Source organism: Scylla paramamosain, chromosome 7 (genome assembly GCF_035594125.1).
Source record: "Scylla paramamosain isolate STU-SP2022 chromosome 7, ASM3559412v1, whole genome shotgun sequence".
Classification (NCBI taxonomy): domain Eukaryota; kingdom Metazoa; phylum Arthropoda; class Malacostraca; order Decapoda; family Portunidae; genus Scylla; species Scylla paramamosain.
Window position 1 is genome coordinate 30,930,616 of NC_087157.1, and position 27,500 is coordinate 30,958,115.

Below are 27,500 nucleotides of genomic sequence, written 5' to 3' on the forward strand. Positions count from 1 at the left end.
GATCAGTGATGCAGAGTGGATTGAGGAGCAGAATTCCGCTTGCCAAGAATGCAAATGGACTTTCGCTTCGGCAACACATTTTTTTTGTTTGTTTGTTTGTTGTTATGTGGTTTATGTGTTTTGCTGTTTATTTGCTTGTGTGTGTGTGTGTGTGTGTGTGTGTGTGTGTGTGTGTGTGTGTGTGTGTGTGTGTGTGTGTGTGTGTGTGTGCCATCCATTCATACCAAAGTCGTCCATCTCTTTACACACAGCTTACCTTCCACACACACACACACACACACACACACACACACACACACACACACAGGTAGTCGGTGTTTGCTGTGTTACTCAGTGGTTGGCGGTGCTCGTTTTCTGTCTAACGCGAGTTTCATAACATTCCTGCACCATAAATTTACAACTTTTTATGATGAAGTGACGCTGATGCTGCCGCCGCTGTGACACCATCAGCCGAATGGTGACGCCGACATACACCAGGCTGATTTGTTACCTCACCACTCATCATCAGCATCACCCGTAGCAGTGGCGGCTCACCTGAACAAGAGAAAGGAGGAGGAGGATGCCACAAAATCAATAGCGGGATGTCGTAAAGAAAGTTTCTTCATCCGGCCCGAAGGAGTCACCACAATCGCCAAAGTTAATAGATCAAGTCGTAAAGGAGTCATCGAAGAGGTAAACTTGGTAACTCCACACTGTCAGGGGAGGTCAAGCAGGCGGTCAGGGAGCGCGTCGAATGGTCGAATACTGTAAGATTGTGACGTGGAGTAGTGCGGTGGTGATGGATGTGGTGCTCGGGCATAGCTGACGCCCGTGTAATGTGTGGCGCCATTACTGTTTATGTGTTTCTGCCCACATGAGGCGCCGCTAACATATAGAGCCTTTACCGCTACAGTAGTCATGGCGGCGTTATTTGGTGAAGACAGTAAGAGGCCGCCGCCTGGAACTGATGTGTTCGATGCTTACAGCTGCAACCGATGCGGCGCTTCGTGTCGCGGTGACGGAGCGAACCGTTTATCGAGGTCGTCTCTGGTAACACTTTCCCGCCACAAGTCAGGGGTCTTCACCGTGCTCCTGAACGGTTTGCCGGAATACTCAGTCATGTTGTTGCCTTATTTAAAGTGGCATCCGTGTTCCGAAGTGTCCGAGCCGCAAGCCTCTCTTAATGCCCACTCCATGGCAACCAGTCTGCCGCCGTGAAGGTCAGCTTGTGTAAAAGGAAGTTAAGTGTTTGTGTAAAATGAGGAACTCTTTTGCGTGAGATCAATAACTCGTGCTAGGAAAATATAATAAAATAAAACAAACACAGTAACTTCAATTACAAGTTTACTTCGAACAATTTTTTTCTCGTATAAAAACTTTCCTTCCCCATACTGCACCATAAAATCAAAGCAGTAACTCATAATAGACAATATAAGTTTATAATGAGAAAAATACGAGGAAGATAATCATATTCGAAGTTGAAGAAATTGAGTTAACAAATCATATAGACTCCAGGAGGCACAATAAAGGCGGCGGGGATAGAGGAAGAGCCACAGGGAAAAGGAAACCAAGGACGAAACAAAGAGAGAGTGAGGAAACAAGTCGTGCTGTGGAAGGTGAAGGGAAAAGGTTTAGCGAAAGATGCATATAAATGGAAAGAGTTCATCAGGAGCATCAGATGACACCACTGTTACGCCCTTTATTGCCTCACCCTGACGGCAACGGGGCCACTAATGTTATGAAAGGGCATTTATTGTGTGTGTGTGTTTGTGTGTGTGTGTGTGTGTGTGTGTGTGTGTGTGTGTGTGTGTGTGTGTGTGTGGACTGTTTACTTTCCTCTGTTATTTTCCTCAGTTTTAGGTTTATTTACCTCGTTTACTTGGAGAAATGAGATGACGATGACGTGATAGAAGAATGATGAAAGAGAGAGAAAGAAAGGGAAATAGGTGGGAATAGTGGAGGAGGGGAAAAAATATGAGCTTAGCAGATAACAGGAAAGTTTCTTGGCATAATCATTACGGTAAAACGTGGTTTAATAATCTATCCTATTTTTTTTCGAATTTTTTACGTCGAGGATAAGACAAGAAAAGAAACGAAAGAACGCACAGCTTTCCTTTTCGTCGAGAATCAGTGGGAAAAACTTACTTGTTACATAAAATTAGAAGAATTATTTGTCAGAGGACAGGTTTCTTACTATACTCTAAGATAATGGACTTATAACTAAAACTAATACTAATATATGAGCTTTTCCGTCATTTGTGTTGTTACTTTGCAGGGCACAGACTTTTTACTATACCTTAAGACAGTGGACTTATAACTGGTACTAATACCAATTCCTACCTTTTGCTGTTACCTCTGTGTCGTTTAGCAGAGAGAGAGAGAGAGAGAGAGAGAGAGAGAGAGAGAGGAGAGAGAGAGAGAGAGAGAGAGAGAAAGAGAGAGAGAGAGAGAGAGAGAGAGAGAGAGAGAGAGAATGTCCTAAGGTAATGAACTTCAAACTAACACTAATACTAATAATTTTGTTACGTCTGTGTTGCTTTGCAGGGAGAGACTTTTTACTATACCGTTAGATAATGTACTTGTGACTAACACTAATACTAATGCTTGTCTGTGTTGTTGGTTTGCAGAGAGAGATGTCCGTGGGGCGCCGCGTGAAGCTGGACAACGTTCAGCTGGGCGCCTCCGGGATGTACAAGTGTGAGGTCATCGGCGAGGGTCCGCAGTTCCTCACGTCAGACAAACACGCCAAGATGATGGTCGTCAGTAAGTGTGTGTGTGTGTGTGTGTGTGTGTGTGTGTGTGTGTGTGTGTTGGTGAGTCGGTAGGTTGATCTACCTGTTTCTTTGTTTGTCCATGCGTTTGTTTGCCTGAGGTTTCATATGCTATCTGTCTGTTTGTCTGTCTGTCTGTCTGTTTGTACTTTTGTATGTCCAACTACCTACTTATCTGCCTACGATTCTTATTATTAAATGTATATATTATTATTTTTTTATTTATCTATTTATTTATTTTCTTCTCGTGAAAGAGGAGCTATGCAAGGAATCTTGAGAATGACAAAGATAAAATAGTGTTGCCTCACGCTGTTCCTCTTTTCATTGATCTTCTGTCACTTATCTTAAAGCATTCTGCACTTTTTCTCCACCCTTTCATTTTAGATCATTTTGAGATCATTAGTTCACTTTCTTCTCGTATCATATTTTTATTCTGAACTCTCATTTTGGTCCATATTCCAAAACGTTTTGGCTTGTGATCTCGACTGTTTTTTAACAGGCTCTGTTGGAAGAGTATTTTCACGATTCTAACGACAGTTTAACAATAATTACGTACGATGAAGGAGAAACCACCCATAAGAACCAAATAAATCATTATGTAGTCTTTGGAAAACAACCACAGCGGGACAACAGTGCGTTGAAGAGTACAGGCCTTTGTGTTATTCCTGTTATTTTAATTGCCTGTTTCGAGCCTTTGTTAGATACTGTCAGTCTCTTACATTTTTGATATTCCATTCTGTCACTTTCCGTCACTCGGTGTGCGTCACTCATTCATTTGTTCAGTGGCGCTGCTGAAGCACCAGTGTATTTGGCTTCTAAACCAGTGCTGGCTGCGTGTTTATCTTTATTCGAGGCGCATAATTGCTGTACTAAACACTCGCACTGTGGCATGGAAGGCAAAGAGATGTACAAATTAAAAGTAAAAATCCGACGTTATACAATTCTCTGACTTTATTACTGTAACTTCCGCTATTTCCTGCAATGGCTGGTGTTGTTGTATCATAAAAAAAAGGTGAAAACTGCTGAAATATTTTTGATATCTGAATTTTAAAAATGTTCCCTATAAGCTAAAACGTAAATTTGAATTCATACAAGTTTATAGTGTTAAAGTAGACATCCTGACCAGACCGCCGCGATGCACAGGGAGTGAGGCCTCGCCCATGCGGGAAACTACGTGCACCACCAAGCCTTGAGGAGCGTGGCCTTGTTCTGGTGTCTTTTGTTGTTTCAGGATTCAATTGTTCTCTATTAAAACTTGGAGTAAAATGCATGAAAGCTAAGCCTAATGAACTGAGATATATTATGCATTATGTTTTTTTTTTATTCTTAAATTACTGGATGGAATAAAATATATGAAAATAATGTCTGTTGAATTGAGATATATTGTGTTGCACCAGACCAATATAAAGTTAGTATTGATGCACACCACTTGTATCCATTCATTTAGCGAGTAGCAAGTGGGTCCACATTCTGGAAGTCATCGAAATGTAATTATCATTTGAACCTTTTGATTTAGTTATGACCATTTACCAACACCGTGAACATATCGCACGCTAAGGGAATGGGCTGAAACTCCTGTCTTTTCCGCTATCTGATCATAATTACTGATTTTCTCACCCAAAGCCGCATAATTGTTCGCTAAAACTGCAGCCGGATACGTAAACAAGACTCCAACAATGTTTTGAAGTGCTGAGCGTGTTTCCAGAGATTGCGGGTGAAGCATTGTCATTACTTACCGTGCGGAAAAACTAATCAGCAAAATACAAACCGTTACCACGAGCGCGACTGTTTCTAGACCCAAACATTGATGGGAAATATTGATGCGAAAAGCCATTAGCGGCGAAATGACCGCCAGTAGGATCTATTTGTGATCTTGTGTGCTTGTTGTGTCCATATGTACGTATGCAGATAGCTAGTTGGTAGTTAGGTATGGATTCTTAAGCATGCAACTATACATGTTTGTGTGTGCCAGTGTATGTTTGATCGTGCTTGTATGTGTGAATTCCTGTGATGATTATTCCTATACTTTTACTACTGTGTTTTCTCGCCTCTTTTGACAATTCTCTTCAGGCACTTGTCAGTTGATATAGTTAGTTCCTCCAGCGCGTAATAACGACTCATTGTTGTGGTGTCTTGAATCAGTCACTCAGTCATCCCTTGTTTTCACGCCTTCCAACTCTTCATTACCATCCACTCCGGTCCATTTTGTCGCCTGATGCACTTCATTCCAAGCCATGTAGTGACCGCTGTGGCATGCAGAGGCGAGACATTGGGAACAAACTCTGGAATTCAAATAAGCTTACAGTAATACTTCACCCTCCTATCACACACCGGAAAGGACTAAACCAAGGAGGCCAGAGTTATCCCAAAGCCAGTCCCAGTCCCAGAAAACAGTCCCAAGCCGCATTCCCGGAGTACTAACAACCACTGTCTCGAGAGAAAATTCTATTATCTGACATTTTCCTCCGCTAAGGAGTTGCACAAGCGCGGTAATGCTGTAAAGTTAACCTTGAGGCCACCTGCTGCTCCTTCCTGCTGGCTGGGAATGTCGAGTGAATTAATGGTATTTACTAAAGAATGGGAGAAAGTCTTTTTAAAGCAACCGTTTTTTTTTTTTCTCTCTCTCTCTCTCTCTCAGGCCCAAGACTCAAAGTTTTTTCTTTTTTTTTATTTAACAGCAAAGTTTTCTTTTTCTTCACTTCCCCTTCTCGTCTTTTCCCTCATCTCTTTTTTTCTTCTTCGTCTCTTTTCTCTTCCCCTCCCTCGTTTCTTCCTCCGCTGCTGCATCCATTTGTTGCGTAATTTCCACATCTCGCTCTCTTTAACTCTTTTCCTTTTCTTTTTCTTTTATTTAACTTCTTTCTTTGATCTCTTTCTTTTTGTCATTCATTATGTAATTTTTATCATTCTTTTCTTTATTGCCTTCGTTTCCGTTTTAAATAACATACCCTTCATTTTGCTTTCTCATTTTCAACGCTCTTTCCTTCATTCCTCCATCCCTCTCTCCCTCCCTCCCTCCCTCCCTACCTCTCATCATCCATCCATACCTGCCTCCATACTTCCCTCCCTCTATTATTCACCTTTCTTCCAATCCCTCCCTTCTCTTTCCTTCCCTTCCCGTCATCTTCCTTGCACTCATCCATCTCTCCCTCCTCCGCCCGGAAAATAGAGATCCCGGAGGAGAAGCCCACAATTTATGGTACCCAGCACGAGTACAAGATTGGGGACACTGCTCGCCTCACCTGTGTGTCCGCGCCCTCCCATCCCCCGGCCAGCCTCACGTGGTACATCAACGACAATATTGTGAGTATAGTATATAGTGTTTTGTTCTCGCTGCTTCTCCTTGTGTGGTTGTATTTTATCTGTCTCTCTCTCTCTCTCTCTCTCTCTCTCTCTCTCTCTCTCTCTCTCTCTCTCTCTCTCTCTCTCTCTCTCTCTCTCTCTCTCTCTCTCTGTGTGTGTGTGTGTGTCTCCTTTCTCTCTCCCCTCGGGGCCATCTCTCCCTCACTTCAACCCTTCCTCTCTTAACTCGCCGTGCTTTCACCCGTAACTCTCTCTCTCTCTCTCTCTCTCTCTCTCTCTCTCTCTCTCTCTCTCTCTCTCTCTCTCTCTCTCTCTCTCTCTCTCTAGCATTGTTTTCATCCTTTCTGCCTTGGGTTTATGTGAATTCTACACGCTCTCTCATTCTGTTATTATATCCACCATCAATGTGGAGGCCGCGCATTCTTCAAACTGCTCCTCTTTATTTCTTTTTCCTCTCTGTTTTTTTTTTCTTTTTCCTCCTCGTATTTCACTGTCATTTAGCTGTCACTCCTCTCCCGTGTGTCGTGTCCGCGTGTCTTGTGTGTGTGTGTGTGTGTGTGTGTGTGTGTGTGTTTTTCAAGGGTATAGGGAGTCGTGTCTGGCGTAGTGGTGAGAAATACTTACTGTCGTTATTTGTTCCTTCTTTTTTTTTTCTTTTTATTTACTGTTTGACAAAATGTTTAGCAGTGGCTGGTGGTGATGTTGTGAGTCGTTGGGAAAAGGAGGTTTTGAACATCGTGTGTGTGAAGGAGTGTTTTTTTTTTTTTCTTCTTATTTCTGTTTATCTATTTATTTTTTTGTCGAGCTTGCAATGACTACTCCCTAATGGCAACGAAAACTTTATTTTTCTTTTTTCTCTATAACTATTTGCACTTTCCGACCTTGGCTTGCAAAAATAGTTGCTTTTAGATAAATTGTGTGTGTGTGTGTGTGTGTGTGTGTGTGTGTGTGTGTGTGTGTGTGTACATGTGTGTATGTATGTGTGTGTGTGTGTGTGTGTGTGTGTGTGTGTGTGTGTGTGTGTGTGTGTGAGGCGTTCTTGGAGTAGATTGAGCACTGTAGGTGATCCAAGAGTGTTTTATCTTTATTGTTACTGTTGCTGCAAGGCGTGTTGTGTGATGTAGAAGAGGAGTGTAAAGGTATCTCGAACTAAACTGGCCAACATTTCTTCGTCTTCTTCTTTTTCTTCTTCTTTCTTTTGCTTCTTCTTCTTCTTCTTCTTCTTCTTCTTCTTCTTCTTCTTCTTCTTCTTTTCTTCTTCTTTTTCTCCTTTTTCTTCTTTCTTCTTCTTCTTCTTCTTTTCTTCTTTCTTGTTCTTGTTCTTTTCTCCTTTTTCTTCTTCTTTTCTTCTTGTTTCTTTTCTTCTTTTTCTTCTTCTTCTTCTTTTTCTTTTTTACGTTAACGAGTCATGGGTGAGGAAGGGAAAATAAGGAAAGATTTCTCCGACAGAAAAAAAAAAAAAAAAATAATAATAAAAGTAAATAAAATGCTTGCTCTGCTCACACGAGTTGCCTGACATCATCCCGCCAGATCAGTCTTACGCAATGTGTCAACAGCCGCAACACGACACGCAATACAAAATGTTCGCTTATTTCACAATCTTCGTTTATTTTATATATTTTTATTTATTTATTATTATTTTTTTTTTGGGGGGGTATGGATTGTATTTCTGAGAAAGGACGCTGGTACTTGCAGGGAAAGGAGTGAGAAAAGTGTGGCATTTTTTTTTAGGTAATCCTACTGAAGAATTGGTTTCCGTCCAGCTGTCGCTCAGTGTGTGTTGACTTGGTGGCGTCCGACTCGAGTGTTGAGAAGAACTGTCACTTAGCGTAATTTATTTTTATTTGGGTCAGGAAGGGTTCTGTTGTCCACGTATGTAAGTTGATTGCTGTGTGGCCAGGAACACGGATCCGCTAATTAGTGTTAGGTGTACTGCAAGGGATGCTCGAAAACATTTTCATGGGTAGGTTGTCACAGTGGGGCGTAATCACATCTACAAGCGTACAATATTTGGAGTACTGCCACATGTCCTACACATAAGCTGTTAAATTCCCTACAAAAAAATATCCCGCACATGTCCTTCACAAACTCTCCTGCATATATATATATATTTTTTTTTCGGATATTCGGTTGGTGACATATTTCCAACAAGCATATCCCCAAAACACAGAAATCGGTTCAGTCACATTTCCTACACTGTCTAGCTGCGCTGGAACCCCTGTCTCGCTTGGCTTGGACATAACTCGTCAAAAGAAGAAGAGGTTTGTCAGAAACATTGACCGCAGGGAGAAGTTGAAAGAAGAGTTACTGAGTGGCACATACTCGTACACCTTAGCCCAATACATCAGTGTTGTTATATACACATTTGATACGTCTGTTTCATCATACCAAGTACTTGACGACGACAGTGGTGTGGGAGTGAGGAAGAGCAAGAGGACTCAGACAACAACTGCCTAAGACGAAGGGGCGACTGTGGTTCTTCTATCATATCGGCATGCTTCCTCTTGTGCAGATTTCATTGCTATCACTGTATCAGAAGCAGACAACAACATTCCTGCAACATCTCCCACTTGCCGCAGTGCTCTTCATGACAGTTTTGAGGTTTTCATTTAGGAAATCCCATTGTGCTGTTTGATTTCATATACCTGTGTTTTCGTAAGAAATAAAATAGTTTCGTTGTATATTCTTGTGTTTTATTAAGACAGTAAGAAAGGAAATATAGTTTCATTGTATATTTCATTGTATATAAGAAGTAAAAAGAATTTCTACACACATGAGTCATATATCCTACACACTACACATACACCGTCATATTTCCTACACAAAATAGTCTGGCCAGCGTATCTCCTACACACAGTAGGTGTAGTAGGAGATGCACTGTATCAGTGATGGAGGGCTGTAGGAAATGTCACTTATCTAAAATGTGCTAGATTTATAGATGTGGTTCTGTAGGAAATGTGACTTAAGGAAATGTGGCGCGCCCCCGTTACAGTTACGTGTGATGCTGTCATGGAGTGAGGCTGATGTCAGTATTTCTTTGTGGAAACCATTACTTGGCGCAAGTGTGTTTTGCCTCAGGAGACCTCATTAAAATACACGAATTGCTTTGCCAGTTAACCATTACTAGGTCTGGTTCCACAACACTCTGGTACATAACAGTGACAGAATAATATACATGAATTTTCACAATAATATCACGACAAACTGCTGTTGAAAATAACAGCATATTTTAGTGCAATGTTTCTGCGTCAAATGGCAGACATGAAAAATAAATGCCACTCACCCACGAGAAGACGGCGCCTGACACACAGCTCACTGGTCGGCCGCCAGACAGCAGCTTAGTCACCACGTCACCACGTAAGCTTGTTGGTAGTGTTGCATTCAGTTAAAGATGAAGCTCACCAGATGGCAGTGCAATCCCCACACTGACACAGAAGCTTGCCCATAGAGGACGATTTTCCCATTCTAATAATTGCACCCATCGCACGTAGGTGGCAGGAACAGATCTTCGTTGTTTGGCCCTTCCGCTGAAAATCTGCTAACCTTCTGCAGCCGATCAGAGGAGCAGTCAGCACGTAATATGAGGGGATCACAACAGTGCGACGGTGAAAAAAAAAAAAAAAAGCGGCTGTTCATGTCAGAGGGTAAACACTCACCTGATGTCTGATAACTTCTGGTCTAGAACATCATAATAATTTCTCTCCTCCCTTTCCCACGGATTGCTGGGCGATTAACACTAACACGTATTTGTCATAATTTCCCCACCATGACGTTAACATCTGACAAGCTCCAAGAGGCCACTGCTTCATGAGTGACAGGAGGAGTGTTAACATGGCGACGGCAACGACCACGGCTTTATTAAATGAAGCTGTGATCGTTGCACTGCAGCACTGCTATGAAGATAAAATTTCTCCCCAGAATAGTACTGTAATATTTCATAATTAATTGTTCATAATCAATCCAGATCTCATTAACCATTAAACTTTATTATTTTTTTTAACGAGAAACACGTGTCACTGTTAATGAAGCAATAAAGGGGAAGTTAACACTTACTGAACTGAATCCGTATCGCTTCTGATCTGGAAGCACAACAGTCAGTTAATTCATATCTTTTCAGGAGAGTTTACTTGAGAACACTTGCCATGTGTTGTGTTACTAGTGGTGCAGCTCTACGGCTGTTTCACCTTCTTATGTCTCAGATACGCTAGTGAAGCCTGCCTTTTCTCCTTTATGTTTACAGCTACAGCCCATGCAGAGAGAGAGAGAGAGAGAGAGAGAGAGGAGAGGAGAGAGAGAGAGAGAGAGAGAGAGAGAGAGAGAGAGAGAGAGAGAGAGAGAGAGAGAGAGAGAGAGAGAGAGAGAGAGAGAGAGAGAGAGACAGTTGCTAGCTGCACTCACTAAAACTGCTTTCCAAATCTTTCCTTTCTTTATTTTATTATTTTCATATGGACATCCTAACGAAAAGACAACGTTAGCGATCAGAGATAACAACCACAGCCACCCATCCCTTCTTGCCCCGCCTCGTCCAACCCAGCACTTCCTCCGCCTTCCTCGCCCTTCCCTCACCTTTATTTCCCTCAGACACACAGACACAGCAATCTGTCCTTCCTAGAACTGTTCAAATGGGTTATTTTGTCTTCCCTTCACTACTAATGTTCTAATATTTTCAGAAACCCTGTCTTTATGTTAACTCCAACCATCCATCTGTACTTGCACCATTCCCTCACCTAGACTCAGTTCAGACACAGACACCGCTCCTCTACCTGCGCCATTAAAGGGATTTGATGTACACGTATTACTGCTAGTCAATTCCTGGGCAGTTGCTCACATCCTCGCAGTGTTCCCTAACCTTATCGCAATCAAAGTCATTAGGGAAAGAGAGACATGGGTAGCACTGGTGTATCAGGTCGAAAAATATCACGGGATCATCACAGTACCTTCATTTTTCCTTCTCGGCATCTTCAGCAGACGGAAAAACAATTGTGCGTTTAATCGCTTAAAACAAATATGATGACAAGACCGCTAAGTGATAAATCACGTGTTTGTATTGGGCTGTGTTGACGAGACGCGCGGATTGAAACTGACTGCGGCGCGGCTCATCGGATCTAATGCCTGGCTGTGTTTGTTATTTTAGTTTATGAGCTTTATTTATTTTTTTTTTCACTTTCTTTTTTGTTTTATTTAGTACATTTTTTTTTATGTATGTGCCAAATTGACAGACAGACAGACAGACACACAGACAGACAGAGAAAGAGAGACAGACTGACAGACACAGAGGCAGGCAGAGAGACAAAGACCCTCAAGCTGGAAGGTACACACACACACACACACACACACACACACACACACACACACACACACACACACACACACACACAATGACAGCCAGACAGCGAGAAGAGCACCCAGACAGACGTACCCAGACGTGACAAAAAAAAAAAAAAAAAAGAGTTAAATTTCCTAAGGAACAAGACAGCGGCGTTGGTAATAGGTCAGTGGTGGCAGGCGAGAGAGAGAGAGAGAGAGAGAGAGAGAGAGAGAGAGAGAGAGAGAGAGAGAGAGAGAGAGAGAGAGAGAGAGAGAGAGAGAGAGAGAGAGACATTTGCTCCCTCACACCCATCCCCCCCCGACAGGTGTGATTACCGTCAAGCCATCGGGTCGCGGGGAAGGGCGGGAGGGAGATGTGTCTGGGCTGGAGGGTGGGGGGGACGACACAACTTGTGCCAGTTTTTCACGTGCCGGGAATACACTCACCGTTGCTGGCGGGAGGGTGAGAAAGGAAAGGTGCGTGGGAGTTGCTCTGGCATACAAGAGATGGGATTACCTTGGAAATACTCACGTGGATGGAAATTAGCCACTGTGGAGGTTACCTGTTTAACCTGAACGTCCCTTATTATTGTGAAGGAGAGCACCGTTCAGCACAATACTCCTCATTGCTCACCCATCCCTCGTGCCGAAGCTGTTCCGGGAAAAGAAGGAAGCGATGTCTGTTGCATTAAAAATTCAACTAGGAATTTATAGGGAAAGCAGGAATGAGGGCATGTTCAATTACTGATTCTTTTCTTAATGCAGGACGGAAGTGTGTGTGTGTGTGTGTGTGTGTGTGTGTGTAATTTGACGGGATGGAAGTATTGGTGTGGATACAGTGTGGATGTCAAAAGTTAGTGTGGCAGCCTTACTTGGCACCCGCGTAGGAAAGAAGCAGCAAGCAATCAGGGCCAGTTCTGTCGATGATCTGCAGCGTTGTATTAGCCTCTGATGGGCGCCGCATTCCATACACTGTAAAGCGGTGTTTCGCGGAAGAATGCACAGCTCGCCCTAGCTGTGGGCTGAACCTTCACTGTGCCTTCTCCCTGCTGTGCTGTTGCAAAGACCAAGTTTTCGTGTCCCCTTTGCCCGTGTATCACAGTGTTTCCCGTCCAATTCAAAGCAGGAAATACAGGTGTATATTCCATCACTATCCTCATACTTACAGCACGCGCCACCCCGCCCACTAAAATATTCGCGCGGGGTATGTAGTGTAATCCCTCACGCATCGTCACAAGGGAACCACTAAAGAAGGAACATGTTAGATGTATGTGTGCACAAGCTGTTTCATAGGAATATTCGAGTCCATTCGGGATTAGCACTTCTCATGGCTATTTACGAGTGGAGACAATGGTTACACTTGCAGCACAAACTCTCGAACAATTTCTTAACCATAAGCAGGGTAGCCTTTAGTATTGAAACAATATTTCTGTTCACTAATAATATAATCGATATGAAAATCAACTAAATGCAGCACACTAACTTCAAGCTGATGCTGAATAATTTAAGAGCAGGACATGTTACTTGAGCTAAACTTGAGAATGTCCCCGAAGCATCACTGACTAATCCATGGCCTCTCTCTTATTAATCAGATCTTATGACTTATTTCCTCATTTATTTTAATATCGGATTGTAAACTTGATAGTCAAATAATTCTGAAGGCCAACGATTTGGCGGATCTCCTCAATAAACGAAAAACAATATTGAGGCTGCACGTATACACCGGTGGTCTAAATTTCAGGGAGCAATCTTTCAACCACTGATTTTAATAGAAACAAATTCAACCATGTGCTGTATGGCACACGAAAAAGACATAAAAAAATACATGTTAATTCCTCACTTAGTTTTTACGAATCGTCCTTATCATAATTATTACCATCATCATCATCATCATCTTTTAGCAGCAGCAGCAGCAGCAGCAGCAGCAGCAGCAACATCACTGTCTTCTGTGAAGTTGTTCTCTTTGAGGAGCCGCCCCCAGAAAGGACGGCCCTGGTAAAAATGGTTCCAGGATATTCATCCCAGACATAAACCTTAGTCGTGCCACGCTGCGCCTCTCCTTCCGCACGCTGTGGTCCATGTCATCGCTCTCTGAAAGAGTTCCTCCTCTCGTATTTCTGCCGCACATCAGAACACAACAAAACGTTTGCAACCTTAAAGTAATATTCGAATAGTCATTGTGTGTGAGGTTAGAGAGAGAGAGAGAGAGAGAGAGAGAGAGAGAGAGAGAGAGAGAGAGAGAGAGAGAGAGAGAGAGATTCCTCTTTAGAAAAATGAAGATTGCTATATCAAAACAGCTTTCCTCTCTCAGCGTCTTCCATGTTTCCCCGCTACTGACGCCTTCCCCCTCAACCCTTCCCTCCCAGACACACGACAGTCTCACTTTCCATCCTGTCTTCCGTCTCACCCCACTTCCTTTTTCCTCTCCACCAACGCTCTCGTCACACACACTCGAATACAACAGCCGCAGCCTTATCCCGTCCCTGTCCCTCCCCACCTCTCCCCTCACAGCCTCTCCTCTTTCTTTCTCTCCTCCCCTCTTGTTCCGGTTCACCATTTTCTTCTTTATGGTTTTCACACGCTTCTATTACCTCTCCTTTGGTTCATCTCTTCATCCTCGTCAGTTATCCCTTCGCACCTGCTATTACTCTGTCTCTCTATGTATTGCATGCTCAATACATTTGCCTCTTAGACCCTCGTGTGTACTGCAAACTTCCCGTGATTCAAGAGGCACGCTGTCGGGACTTGATTTTCAAATGTACATGCCACTGCGCTCTCTCTCTCTCTCTCTCTCTCTCTCTCTCTCTCTCTCTCTCTCTCTCTCTCTCTCTCTCTCTCTCTCTCTCTCTCTCCTCCTCCCTCTCCTCTTCCTCCTCCTCCTCCTCCTCCTCCTCCTCCTCCTCCTCCTCCTCTTCTGAAAATCCCAGTGCACTGTTCTCCTCAGTAAACACATTAGACGTTTATAATGAGTGATGGGAGTCAACATTTTTTTCTGACAACTCCACCCTGTGTATATTTGTGGCTCTGTTCGTTAACTTAGTAGTTCGTGCTTTCAGATGTGCTCCATTCCACTTGTCCCTATTATTGCTGGAGTGTTTGTCATTAAATGTTCACGCACAGTCTTTTATTGCCTGATCATAGTGTCTTGCTGATACTGTGACTTGAATCGTTCATAATAAATGTCCACAGCTTTTTAGTTTTCGAGCAGGACGCTGCTTTGTCAGATATCCCTTTCTCAACCTGCCATTGCAGCGGTGTGTTTTCTCTCCAGCGCCGCGGGAACTCCCAGCTGAGCTTTTGTGTCAACCGCTGTCGGAATAAAGGCAAATCTACTGAGTCTTGTTATCGAGCTGCATATCTGATATCTACTGACGGGTCAGAGTCTGGCTGGGGGACGCTGCCCTGGAATCCCTTCCTTCATTATGTATTGTAATGTCCTTTCGCACACAGGTTTTTCTGTTTATTTGTCTAGCACAGTGCAAGGACTGGCATCTCATTGTGCTTTTTAAATCTATCTTATTGTATTTTTGTTGCCCTTGGCCAGTGTCCCTCCTATATAAAAAAAAAAGTACAGTAGCTTCATGTAGCCTGTACTACATATTATTTTCTCATTTGCTGTAGCCTTGTTGACCTTTGAAAGTAATCGTATCATCTGTCTGATCTTTTTAACTTTATATTATAGACAAAGTCTTACTCTTCATCAATGGTAAGCTTACTCTTCATCTATGGTGAGCAGGCTGTCTTGTGCCTGAAAGAAATGAACGAACTAACTAGGCGACAAAAGCAGCACCAGCGAGAACAGAATATCTGCGCATCACGTGTGTGTACCCATGTATGAGTATCACTGGGGTCGCCGCCCCACTCCTCACTGTGCGTAACCTCGGTATGGGAAGACAGATTTTCATTTTTAAGTTTATGTATTAGATTGAGCATTGCCAGAAAATACCTGTAATTGCTTAGCTAGCCACAGGGGGAGTGAGGACAAGGATCGCACCCTTGGCACGATATGATTAGCGATGAACAGCAAGACCACACACGAGGAGGCTCTTGTGAAAAGGGATTATATTGTGGATGTTAACACATCTAGAACTGAGGCACACTTTGGCTTGTGTCAATATTTCCTGCATTAAAGAAAAGGTGCACGTCGTGGTAAGGGACGCCAGACATCTATTAAAAGACGATAGTGAAGGGGGGCGGGGATCGCAGAAACCTCGGTGTTGTGGAATTAATTTCAGTGTTTGATGCGAAATAACTGTTAGGTTCATGAAACACATTTGGCAAGTCTCTTTACGCACGTGAGTAATTGTAGTAATGACAGAGATGTCAGTGATTATAATAATAGTAATGATAACAATAATTATCATAATAATAATAACAGCAATGATGATGGTAATAATAACCATACTACTACTACTACTACTACTACTCGTACTACTACTGCTTCTTGAAGGCGCTGATTCCTTCCTTACTATCAGCTTACTACCCTGTGCGTCGCTCCATCTTGCGCCACAATCCCGAGGCGACAGAAGGGTCGGAGGAGCGTCTGTCACACAAGTTTCTGTGGCAGAGTACTTAGTACTTATATCGGAAATCCCCCTGGCGGATTTCCCCACCGAACATTTCACCCGCAACATTTTTATCCAGAGTAATATCCCCCGTAATGAATAATATAATGCCATGGTATGGTGCGGGAGTTTTAGGGAAATTTATCTTGAAAAGAATTATTTTTGGGGGGAAATTTTCATGGAGAGATCTTCGTGGGTGGAATTTGCAGGAAAGTGGTGGACTGAGGCGGAGAACATTACGGGCACGGAAAATAGTGTATATGTACATCTGGGTGTAGCTGCAGCTCTTGTACCAGTGTTGATCTAAATAAGGGTTTTCTGTTCACCATATTAAGAAGTGTTGGGTGGACGCGAGTGCAGTAATGAAGTTGAAGTGAACAAGTGTAATCAAAGGTAAGCTGCCAGTAGTTCAAGTCACAGGAAGGTGGCTTGACATCAGACAGGGACCGACCTTACATTTGTCTTGTTGCCTTCAAAGTGTCCAGTCATCTACCCTGTATGTCCAGTGAACTGTTTTAAAGTGAAGGGCAATCATGAAAGCTGAAGGACTGTCTGACATTTATATGATACGGTTTTAAAGGTCAGTGATATCAGCGTTCGTTCATTAATCAAGAATTTAATGCGTTACGTTTCTGCCACGTCTGAGATTACACCCCTCGTACTTTAAGGGTTGTGGAGGCGTTGTTCCCGTTTTGTTCATTAGTTTTCCTTCACTGTGCACGTAAGTATCAGAGGACATTCACATCTACAAGGAAACTTTTTTCGCTCAATCCTCAAACTCACTGCAGTGGTCTTGATAGGCATTCTCTTCCCTCACGTGTGTCCACCTGAAAGACACAGATTGAAGAAAGAGCAAGATCCTTAACTATGCTATCAGAGTGGTAGTATTGGAAGATGTAACACAGCAGTGAGCCACGGTGACGTCCTTCTATCTGTTATCATCGTTCTCCACTGGTGTTGTTAATTACGAAACAAAATGAATGAATAAAAAAAAAATAAGTCGGGAGAACACAAAGGACGTAACGGACTGAGCGCCAACCAATAAAGGAGTGAGAAGTAAAAATAAAATAGAATAATCTCTGTCACACTAAGCACTCAGGCTTCTCTTGCAGGCGGCGACTAAAGCCTTTGTTTCCTCATAAGGACCATTTCCAAGAGCCGGATACATGACTGTTTGCATTCTCATAAGACTTTCGTACTGGTGAAGCGGAAGCGGAAAATAAACTTGAAATCCCTAATCACTTTCACTACAGCCTTTTAAAATGTCGGGACAAGACGCTGAAACGTTCAATTAAGACTACGAAGGTAAAACTGGTGGGCTTTAAGCCGTTTAGTTGCACTGATGGAAGGCTCTTGCCCTGATCGCGTCCTTAACTCGTGGCACCTGAATGCGAAGAGCGAGGCGATGACATCCAGAGAGTTTCAGCCTTCAGATCTATCAGGCGCACTCAAGGCCACCGTGCGTCACAGCGAGTCACAGCTCTTGCGTGGCGGCTGCTTATTGCTGCTCCGGGTGTGAGGCGCCGGCTGATCAAATTGTTGGAAACCTGTGTGATCCGTATCTTTCTTGTGCCGGGATGGTGATGGGAGTGTTTCTCTCTCTCTCTCTCTCTCTCTCTCTCTCTCTCTCTCTCTCTCTCTCTCTCTCTCTCTCTCTCTATCTATCTATCTATCTATCTATCTATCTATCTATCTATCTATCTATCATTCAACGAAACAATCAGTCCATCAATCAATAAGTCTGTCAATGAGTCAGTCTGTCTATCTAGCTATCTATCTATCTGTCAATCTACCTGTCTGTCTCTCTGTCTACCTACCTATATATTTTTATCTCGCGCAGTTTCATAGTTTGTTCATTTTAAAAGAATGCAGTTTCTTTTATTTGCTTTTATATCATATTCATTTTCCTGCGCTGTACGTTATTCATTTGTCGCGTTCACCTGTTACAGCGATCACAGTCGTTCTCTTTTAATGGCACGTTCTTTTCACATTGTTTATTTTTTGCTCCTTTCCTGCGATGAGTGTGATGGTTGATCGACACCAATCGTCATCTGCTCAGTCAGTCACTCATTCGGTCAATCATGCTGAAACTTCACTACTTCTCCTCTCCGTCTCCCTTCCACCTTCTGTCCATCTCTCCATCCTCCTTGTCTTTCTCCTCCTCCTCCTCCTGATCCTCCTCTTTCTGTGCCTCTAAATAAAGAATACTGCCCTCAGACAAACATATCGCCCTTTCTTGATTCTGCAAAATGATCAATGATATAAATGTCAATTACTATTCAAGATCAAGATTCAGTTCTCAGTTTTCTAAAATTTTTTTTTCCGTTTTGCTTTCTTTTTTTTTGGTTTTCTTTCTTCTTTTCTTTTCTTTTTCTTTTTTTCTCTTTCTTTCCTTTCCTTCTTTTCTTTTTTTTATTTTCGTTCTCGTTTTCTTTTCTCTCTCCTTTTATTTATCTTTTTTTATTTTCTTTCCTTCTTGTTTTTTTCTTACTGATACCAAGCTTTATTACCACCACCACCACCACCACCACCAGACGCAGACACACAAAAGAAAGAAAGAAAAAAAAAAAGATTAAGGCAAAAAAAGAAGAAGAATCTCGACTTGTGCTGATGTCGTTTGGTGGTGGTGATATGAACGCCCCCGCAGTTTCCCAGATTCTTGTGGCATTTCATCAGCTCCTCTTTTCCTTCCTTCCTTCCCTCAACACTCCAAGCATCACCATCGCTGCCATCACCACCAGATAGACCACTGATCCTCCTCTAGTTCATTACGACCACTCCAACTCATCTTCTCTCCCTCCTCCTCCTTCTTCATCCCTTCCTGCACTTCTGCTTCTGCTTCCTTCTTTCTTTTTTTTTATTCTTTCTTCCTCATCGTTGTTGATGTTGTTGTTGTTGTTGTTGTTGTTGTTGTTGTTGTTGTTGTTGTTGTTGTTGTTGTTGTTGTTGTCCTCCTTCTCCTTCTCCTTCACCTTCTCCTTCTCCTTCTCCTTCTCCATCTCCTTCTCCTTCTCCTTCTCCTCCTCCTCCTGTCTCTTAGTCTCGACGCATCAATGAGGGAGTCAGACGGTGTTTCAGTCGCCAGCCAAAGGAGAGCGGTGACCTATAATACAGCGTGTGGCATTTAAGACGATCCTACGTAAAATAATAATAGTAATAATAATAATACCAATAATAATAATAAATCATGCCGTATCAAATCTCTCTCTCTCTCTCTCTCTCTCTCTCTCTCTCTCTCTCTCTCTCTCTCTCTCTCTCTCTCTCTCTCTCTCTCTCTCTCTCTCTCTCTCTCTCTCTCTCTCTCTCTCTCTCTCTCTCTCTCTCTCTCTCTCGCGACCTTCACCTCCCGCTCCTCAGTCTGCCGTAACTCGCTGCTTCCTAAACACTAATAATACTTTTCTCCATCCCTTTCGGTCTTCCCTTGCCTGTTCGGAGATAACGATTCCTTTCATCATTTCCTTCTCCGGCCCCCCTTTTTTTTTTGGGGGGGGAGGGCGACAGTGCGTGTGTGTGTGTGTGTGTGTGTGTAGTATATATGTATATCCATCCATCCATACACATATTCATACTGGTATACATATATTTTGAAAAGTCACGCAAATATATTGAAAATATAAATAGAGAACGCAATACAAAAAAGTCTCACTAGAAACATGAAACACAAAAAGTGAAGGGAAAAGAGAGAGTGAGTGTCGGGCATCATTTTATTATGGGTGACTATTGCAAAATTATATATACGATATGATTTGAAATCTCATTGCATTTTTAGATCTGTGACTATTAATTTCTTTTAATTAGACTGGATCTATGTGCTCTGCTTTTTCCTTGCATGTCACCACACGTATGGAGGAAACGAAAGGAAAATATATACGAATAACTATTATTATATTACTGTTTCTTTACTACTACTACTACTACTACTACTAATACTACTAATACTACTACTACTGCTGCTGCTGCTTCTGCTGCTGCTACTTCTACTACTACTACTACTACTACTACTACCACTACTACTACTACTACCACTACTACTACTACTACTACTACTACTACTACTACTACTACTACTACTACTACTACTACTACTAATGATGATGATGATGATGATAATGTTACAGCTACCACCACCAGCATTACCATAATTATAAGCAATGAGGTATTACTAAATACAATATGTACACATGCGTTGTCACTGACACGTGCAAATACACACTGGCTTGGCTCGTGTGAATGGCTCGCTCCTTGGACATCACCACACTATTGTGTTCAACATGGTTCTATGTACGACAGAATAAAATTAATTGCTAGAAATATGTTCAGTCTTTTTCATTATCGTAAAATGTTACAGACGTATTTTTACGAATCCTTTCACAATCGTAAAATATTATGTGAAGTTTTACGCCAATTTTTCACTCATGTAATCCCTTAATTTCTTAAATTCTTGTTACTTTTTTTAATCTCATTGTTACTTTTAGATATTATATTGTTTCCTCTGCTATTTAGTATTTACCAGTTTTTGTTCTCGTTTAACGTTAGTACCCCGAGGCGGGAACTGAAATAAATATCAGGAGGAGGCAGGAAATGGGCTTCCGTCCTGTGATGCATCGCACATTAGCGCCGTGGAAGTCTGTGTCCCTTCAAGAGGATGTTCTCACTCTGGAAGCGTCAAGTTTAGCAAGGAAACAGAGAGAGAGTTACTGTGTACCGTGATCGGGGAGCTCGTGGGCGAGGCAGCACTGACTCCATGCCTGTGCTGTTCACCTCGTGCACCGTTCCCTCTTAAGGCCTCGCTGTTGATCAAGCATTACAATCACGAGCACATTAAAACCAACAAGATGTTTCACTGTACACCCTCGATGTAGTGAAAGGCTTTTCTCCACTATTTTTCTTTCGATTTAGTGGGATCAATTTATTTTTATTTTTATTTTATTTATTTATTTATTTATTTATTTTTTTTTTTTTTGTATGTAAGAAGGCCACTGGCTAAGGAAAACAAAGAATTGGTTAAAAAAATGGCCTATGAACATTCTTCGTACGTCTCGATGTAGGCGCATTGGTAAGCATGTCGAAACCCCGTACGAACTCTGTAAATCTTTGTGTAACTGTGCTTCGGGTGTAAGAGTATCAAATGATGATGAAATCCAAGATTCATGTGTTACGCAGGAATGCAGTGTAACTGGTTCCTTTGAGGCCAGGAGAGGGCGGTGCGGGGGAGGAAAGAGTGATGTTGCTAGTAACTGAAACAAGAAATCCAAACCTGCCATGCATCCTTGGGTATCGAAAATTGGTGCTGATATGATGATGGGAGTGTTCAGTGTTAAAAATCAACGGCGAATTCATGAAGGCAACAGTACATTGATGTAGTCTCTTTTCATATTGCGGGAGATTACTTAGGTAACAAAAATCTCTAATCATGATAGGATTGGCAAACAAGCATGCCATTAAACGATAGTATACCGTAGTGAGGTAATACTTTTCCATACGGTCATGTATTAGATTTCAGGTTGTAGAGCTCTGGTGCTCTGAAGTGAGCAATACACATTGTTGCACGTTATCCGCCTGTATACTTCCCTGCACTGCGAGACTGATTACTTCTCCATTACTGAAGACTTTTCATGGAGACTATTCACTCTGAAAATATTCCGTTTCCAGAGAAAATATTTGCGAGTAACCGAACTCTATGGCGGTCAGCTCTGGGGGAAACACTGAAACGGAAAATTACGTTGTGAGAAAAAAAAAATGTCAACAAAGGCTACGTCACTGTCACTCAGCTTATTAACTATATATGATTATTTAATATGCCCTTAATAATGAAAAAAATGTATCCAGGCCAATACTTCTACAAAGTGTTGGCAGTGTGCAATGCGGGCAATACAAGACGGTATGTTGCCGCCATGCTGTAAACCGTAATTTTTCTGATCGATAAATGTACAAGGAATTAAGTCCAAGGTTTACCTTTTCATATTGAATGAGCCCTCAAGTAACTGAAAAATTCACTTAGATGACCTTCAGATGAATGGCGATTCAGTGTGGGCCAATTCATCATCAGTTTGCAGTAAATCATTATTATTCTTTTACATCTGAAAAGTCTGAATTTCTTCCGATTAGATTCTAAATTATAAATCTACACACTGTCTTGTGTTCTATTATTTTGTGGTATGTATCCATTCTTTGCTGTTTTCTTTCCCGCCTTTTCTAATTGTTTAGTTTTTCCAAGATGTCATTGTGTTGACGATGATGATAATAGTCTTAACTATGATGATGATGATGATGATAGTCTAAACCTCGAATAGAAAATAGTTTAAGAGGTACAGAAGAAAGAGAAAGAAAGAGGGCAGGAAAGGTCCACAAAACACACACATACACACACACACACACACACACACACACACACACACACACACACACACACACACACACACACACACACACACACACACACACATCATCCTCAAACTTACACCTACACACCTGAATCCATACTTTCCTTCTCCTCCTTTTTGTCCTCCTCCTCCTGACAACAAGAATTAAAAAATGGACGTCTTGAGCCATCACTTCCCACCCTTCCCTTGCACGTCTCAGAACTTGCAGTGCGCGTTCCCTTGCAGCATTCTCTTTTTACGCCGATATATATATATATGGAGGTGCAGATGAGGTGGTGAGGGAGATGAAGATGATGGAGAGGAGCAGAAGTGGGAAGTGTGGAATGATTTATTACTTCTGCTGTGCTTTTTTTTTTCTTTTTTTTCTTTTTTTTTTTTTCTTGCTGGAGACGATGGTGGTGGTGGTGGTGGTGGCGGTGGTGGTGGGCAATGGTTACTGTTATTCTTGTTGGTCGTGTTTGAGTTTTTGGTGTTGGTATGTATGTCTGCATGTACGTATGCATGCATGTGTGTATATGTGTGTGTGTATGTGTGTGTGTGTGTGTGTGTGTGTGTATACCGTTGGAGACACGTGATATACTTGTACAGTAATGCTGCGTCGTTGTTCCCTCAGCGAGCAAGTGAAATACGAGCTCTTTGTTACTTGTTTACCAGTTAGTTGTTGTTGTTGTTATCGTTGCTGTTCTTGCTTCATGTATTACGGGGTTTAATGTCGTTGCTGTTATTGATGTTTTTTTTTTTTCTTTGTAGATGATGTAGTTATTGTTGTTGTTGTTGTTATTGTTGTTATTGTTGTTGTTGTTGTTGTTGTTGTTGTTGTTGTTGCTATGGTTAGTAATGGTTGTTATTATTGAGGAGGTACAATAATAGTTTGTGCAATGCTGTTTTCTTTGCCATTTTAGATATCACTCATGTTGTCGTTGCTGTTCTTGTTCTTGTTCTTGTTCCTCTTCCTCTTCCTCTTCTTCCTCCTCCTCCTCCTCCTCCTCCTCCTAGCTCTGGTCCATGATTCTTTCTGGTCGACTACAGGCGCATTCTTGAGGACACCACGATTTGAACCGAGCGTTTCCTCATATCCAATGCGTCTTGTTCTTTGTGTCTTTCTGGCAGTGTGTCTGTGCGTGTGTGTGTGTGTGTGTGTGTGTGTGTGTGTGTGTGTGTGTGTGTGTGTGTGTGTGTGTGTGTGTTTGGAACAAGTCTTTTTGCACTGATGCTCTGGTGTGAAGATTTGTCCAGTTGTGTGGAAAGTGCATTTAATTTCCTCATCTGGAATTTTTTCTTTTCTTTCTCCTTTCTTTTCTCGGTAGATGTCGATGTAAAATTCTTCGCGACGCCGATACTGCTGGCGGAAAAGAAAGCGTGTATTGTCTCTGCGTGGAAGGATTTGTGTGCCCATTCCAGTAGGACACTTCTTCTTAACAGTGTGGTCTGGGTTACGTCAAAGGCCATGATTGCTTCTCTTGTGCTTGGCAGTGTTGTATAAAATGCCCTGGAAGTGATTGCTAGAGATACGCTATTCACAGAAGGATCAAGAAGGGCAAGGAATCAGGAAGCTAAACGACCTTTCTCTTTTTTTTTTTCTCGTCCTCTTTTCTCTTGTCCATCGTATTGCATTGGTTACTTTATTATTCAGAATTTTTAATCCCATTATTTTTTTTCAATATGTGTTATCAGCCATTCAGCGTTGCATGAGGGTACGTAGTTTTATCTGGAAATTTGATCTCTTTGCCGCTAAAGCACCGAACACTCACACAGACACAGGAGCGCTGCTTGGATTCTGGTGATGGGTGTGTGATGCGAGGGATGCTGATGAGACTGAATATATGTGCGTAATTTGATCATGAGCGTTGAAGGTATTTGTGTTCGTAGAGAAGACTGTGTTCTGGCGTGCTGGTGGCTGAGGCGACTAGCACTTCATGTATGTGGGTGTTGTGTCTACTCCTGGTATTGTTTTAAGATAGTTTTTGTAATAGTTTTTGGGTTGTAAATCGTTTGGAGGATTCATTCAAGTTGTATAGAAACGTGGGAAGGACTGACGTAACCAGACGTGCTGTGTCTAGACTGTATTGTTTGTATCTAAAGTAAGAATTAATGATGCCTTTGTGCTGGGTCGCGGTGTCCATGGCTGCTGGATAGATACAGGATGTTGAAATATTGTTATGGTCTCGTGTGTGAACGTGAGGATATTACTGACTGACTGGGTGTGGTGATCAAGATGTATGTGTGTGTGTGTGTGTGTGTGTGTGTGTGTGCTTCGGTAGATGTGGTCAGTATCTTTGGTATTGATGTGCTGGTGCTGTTAATCATGTTTAGTTGAGAGACCTATTGGTTTGCGATTCAAGCGTGGCTGTGTTCGTGCTTCACTGGCCTTGATGGCATGGTGGATGGAGGTTATGATGTACAAACATGCTTTTGATTTCCTCTCGTAACCGTGAGGAGAAGGGAGTGACGGTGGATCTTATTTATATTTTCAAAGATTGGTATGCTGGCGAGAAAACACCCACAAGGCACCCCATTCGGGAAGATGTATTCATGAGATGATCCCTTATTGAACACGTAATGATTTTTCTGCCAGCCGGCAAGCCAGCTGTCACTATAGAGGTACGTATCTTTGCACACTTTATTGACCGATACTGGGAGAAGCACCGAGAAACCGTTGTGTGTGACGAGAGTGCTGTTTGTGTTGGTTTGTTTGTGGTTGTCCAAGCGGTGATATATTATGTGAAGTCTGTCTGGAATTATATGCTTGAATTTATTGCGCTAGAACAGTGGTAGCTCGCAGCCAGTGGAATGTCTGAAGTGGCCAGAGGAATATTGAGTTTTCTGGCGTTCTTGCATTCATGAGTGGAAAGATTAGGGTCATTACGTGCGTTATGCTGATAGTTTACAGGCTTCATTAGGGCATTTCTGGAATTCTTTTATGACGTCAGATGAAGTTTACAGCGTTTGACCATTGTTATTGCTTGGGGTGGAGAATGCAGTTAACTATTGTGAGATAAGGTGTTTGCGGTGTATGTAACGTTATCAAGAACCACTGTGTCCCGGCTGCCATGTCTCGTAGTATGCCTTTTATTTGTTTTCGTATGTTAGATTTTGAGTTGGGATTAATTAGATCATTTTCCCTTCAGAGCCTTCCTGGATGGCAGGTGTTACCACGCCACTGCATGCGTCCCCCTCTCCTTCCCATCGCTGTTCAAAACTTTCTTCTTACTCTCGTCTTTATGTTGTCCCCTTCAGTAACGCAAGACTTAAACTATACTCTTTCATCCCTTCCACTTGTAAACTCTGGAACTCTCTGCTCCTTTTTCTTGCTTCTCGTGATTCGAACTGCTTCAGGAGGAGAGTATCGAGACACCTCATGGACTAAATTGGCCAACCTCTTTGAAACTTTTCCTACTTTTTCTTTTTGTACACTTTACCAACCTTTACACCCGCAAAAAAAAAAAAAAAAAGTGTGCTGGCCCGTTGTTTGTGAGAGGAGACGGTGTAGGACATTGTTTCGGCAGCATGAGGTGACGCGCGGCCAGGATCGAGCTCATAGTTATACATAAGACACTGGTTCATGCATGACAACTTCTGTGCTTGAATAACTGAGCTGGTTTTGTGTCAAGGTTATTGTGTCTTGCTGTGTTAGCCAATTATTCATGGGTCGTAGCTGCTGCAGTGTCTCCGCTGTGGGCAGGTGCTGGGTGGCGCTGTGTCTCACCACCTGCGAAGCTCTGTATTTCTGATTCGAAGGTGGAATGATTATAAGTATGTTTGCATTGCAGTGTTCACGATAAAACTAAATATCATTGCTGCGTTATTTGCATTTACTGGAACTACTGCTGTTGCTGCTGCTGCTGCTGCTGCTGCTGCTGCTACTTCTACTACTACTACTACTACTACTACTAATACTACTACGACTCATGTACTTCACACCACCACTACTACTACTGTTACTATTACTACTACTACTACTACTACTACTACTACTACTACTACTACTACTACTACTACTACTACTACTACTACTACTGCTACTACTACTACTACTACTACTACTACTAATAATAATAATAATAATAATAATAATGATAATAATAATAATAATAATAATAATAATAATAATAATAATAATAATAATACTGCTGCTGCTGCTGCTGCTGCTGCTGCTGCTCCTGCTGCTGCTGCTATTACTGTGTTTCGGAACTGTAGATATAAAGAAATGGTCGTCTCGTCCATTTACCAACTATCGATTGATGACGTAACATAAGCGTGGAATGATAAGACGGAGACCGGAAGGAATATAAAAAAATACGCAAGAAAGTAAACGTTGACAATTCAGGCGTGAAGCATACAGTATACACATTATGATATCGACTGCGATGAAGGAAGGGGAGAGAATACTCATGTGCTCGTACTTTAAGCCGCAGGTATATGTTTGCACAGGTAATATTTAATGTGTTGTGTTATATATACAGCGCCAAGTTGTGATTTCCACGTAACTCACGGCGGTGGTCACGTCTCGGCGCGGCGTGGCACTGGTATCCAGCCTGCCATGTGTCGAGTGAACGTGATTATTTTCTTGCCTGAAGGAGGTTATGGTCGTGGTGATGCATCGCGGTAGTGTGAAGGAGGCGAGGCGACCCGAGGCACACTGGGAAGCCACAGACACCCAACGAGTCTTGTGGTGTATATTTTACTACTGTGTTACTTACTAGTACACATACAGTGAAGTGATCTTTTTTTTTTTCTCATGTATGTTACTTTTGCATTTTTTTCTTTTTTTAAGTTATAGACTTTTAAGTGTTCATGCTTTGTTCCCACGTCGGCTGTTATCTCTCGAAACTATGTAATACGCAAAAACTGGTCACTGAACGATCTGATGTAAGCTACCCAGTCTGCAACGACATGTGCAGTAGATACAACAACTGTCAAGACTTGAGCTAATTCTATATTTCCATTAAGACTGGTATTTCATATTGTCAAACCTGTATGTTGAATTTGCCTATGTTTGATAAGATGAATATCTGTGGTAATACTCGTGACTAGCCATTTATGTTATCTGTCACTCTCCACACTCAGGCGATTATCTCCCCATTTCAGATTTTCTTTATACAACAATTCCTAACCCTTTACAACGATCGCTACATGTACACCAAAAAGTATATTGTCAAGCTATAAGACAAAAACTCTTAACTTGGATGAAT

The 27,500-nt window shown here is 42.1% G+C and overlaps 1 protein-coding gene across 2 annotated transcripts in view; it reads left to right on the forward strand.

Annotated features, from left to right (window-relative positions):
- The window catches only part of LOC135102349 (uncharacterized), a 158,705-nt gene that overhangs the window by 119,175 nt on the left and 12,030 nt on the right, over positions 1 to 27,500 (forward strand). For both annotated transcript variants that reach the window (XM_064007446.1, XM_064007447.1), the window contains exons 3-4: positions 2,607 to 2,742; positions 5,920 to 6,053. In XM_064007446.1, the coding sequence (XP_063863516.1) occupies positions 2,607 to 2,742; positions 5,920 to 6,053 (270 nt within the window). The remainder of the gene's footprint in view (positions 1 to 2,606; positions 2,743 to 5,919; positions 6,054 to 27,500) is intronic.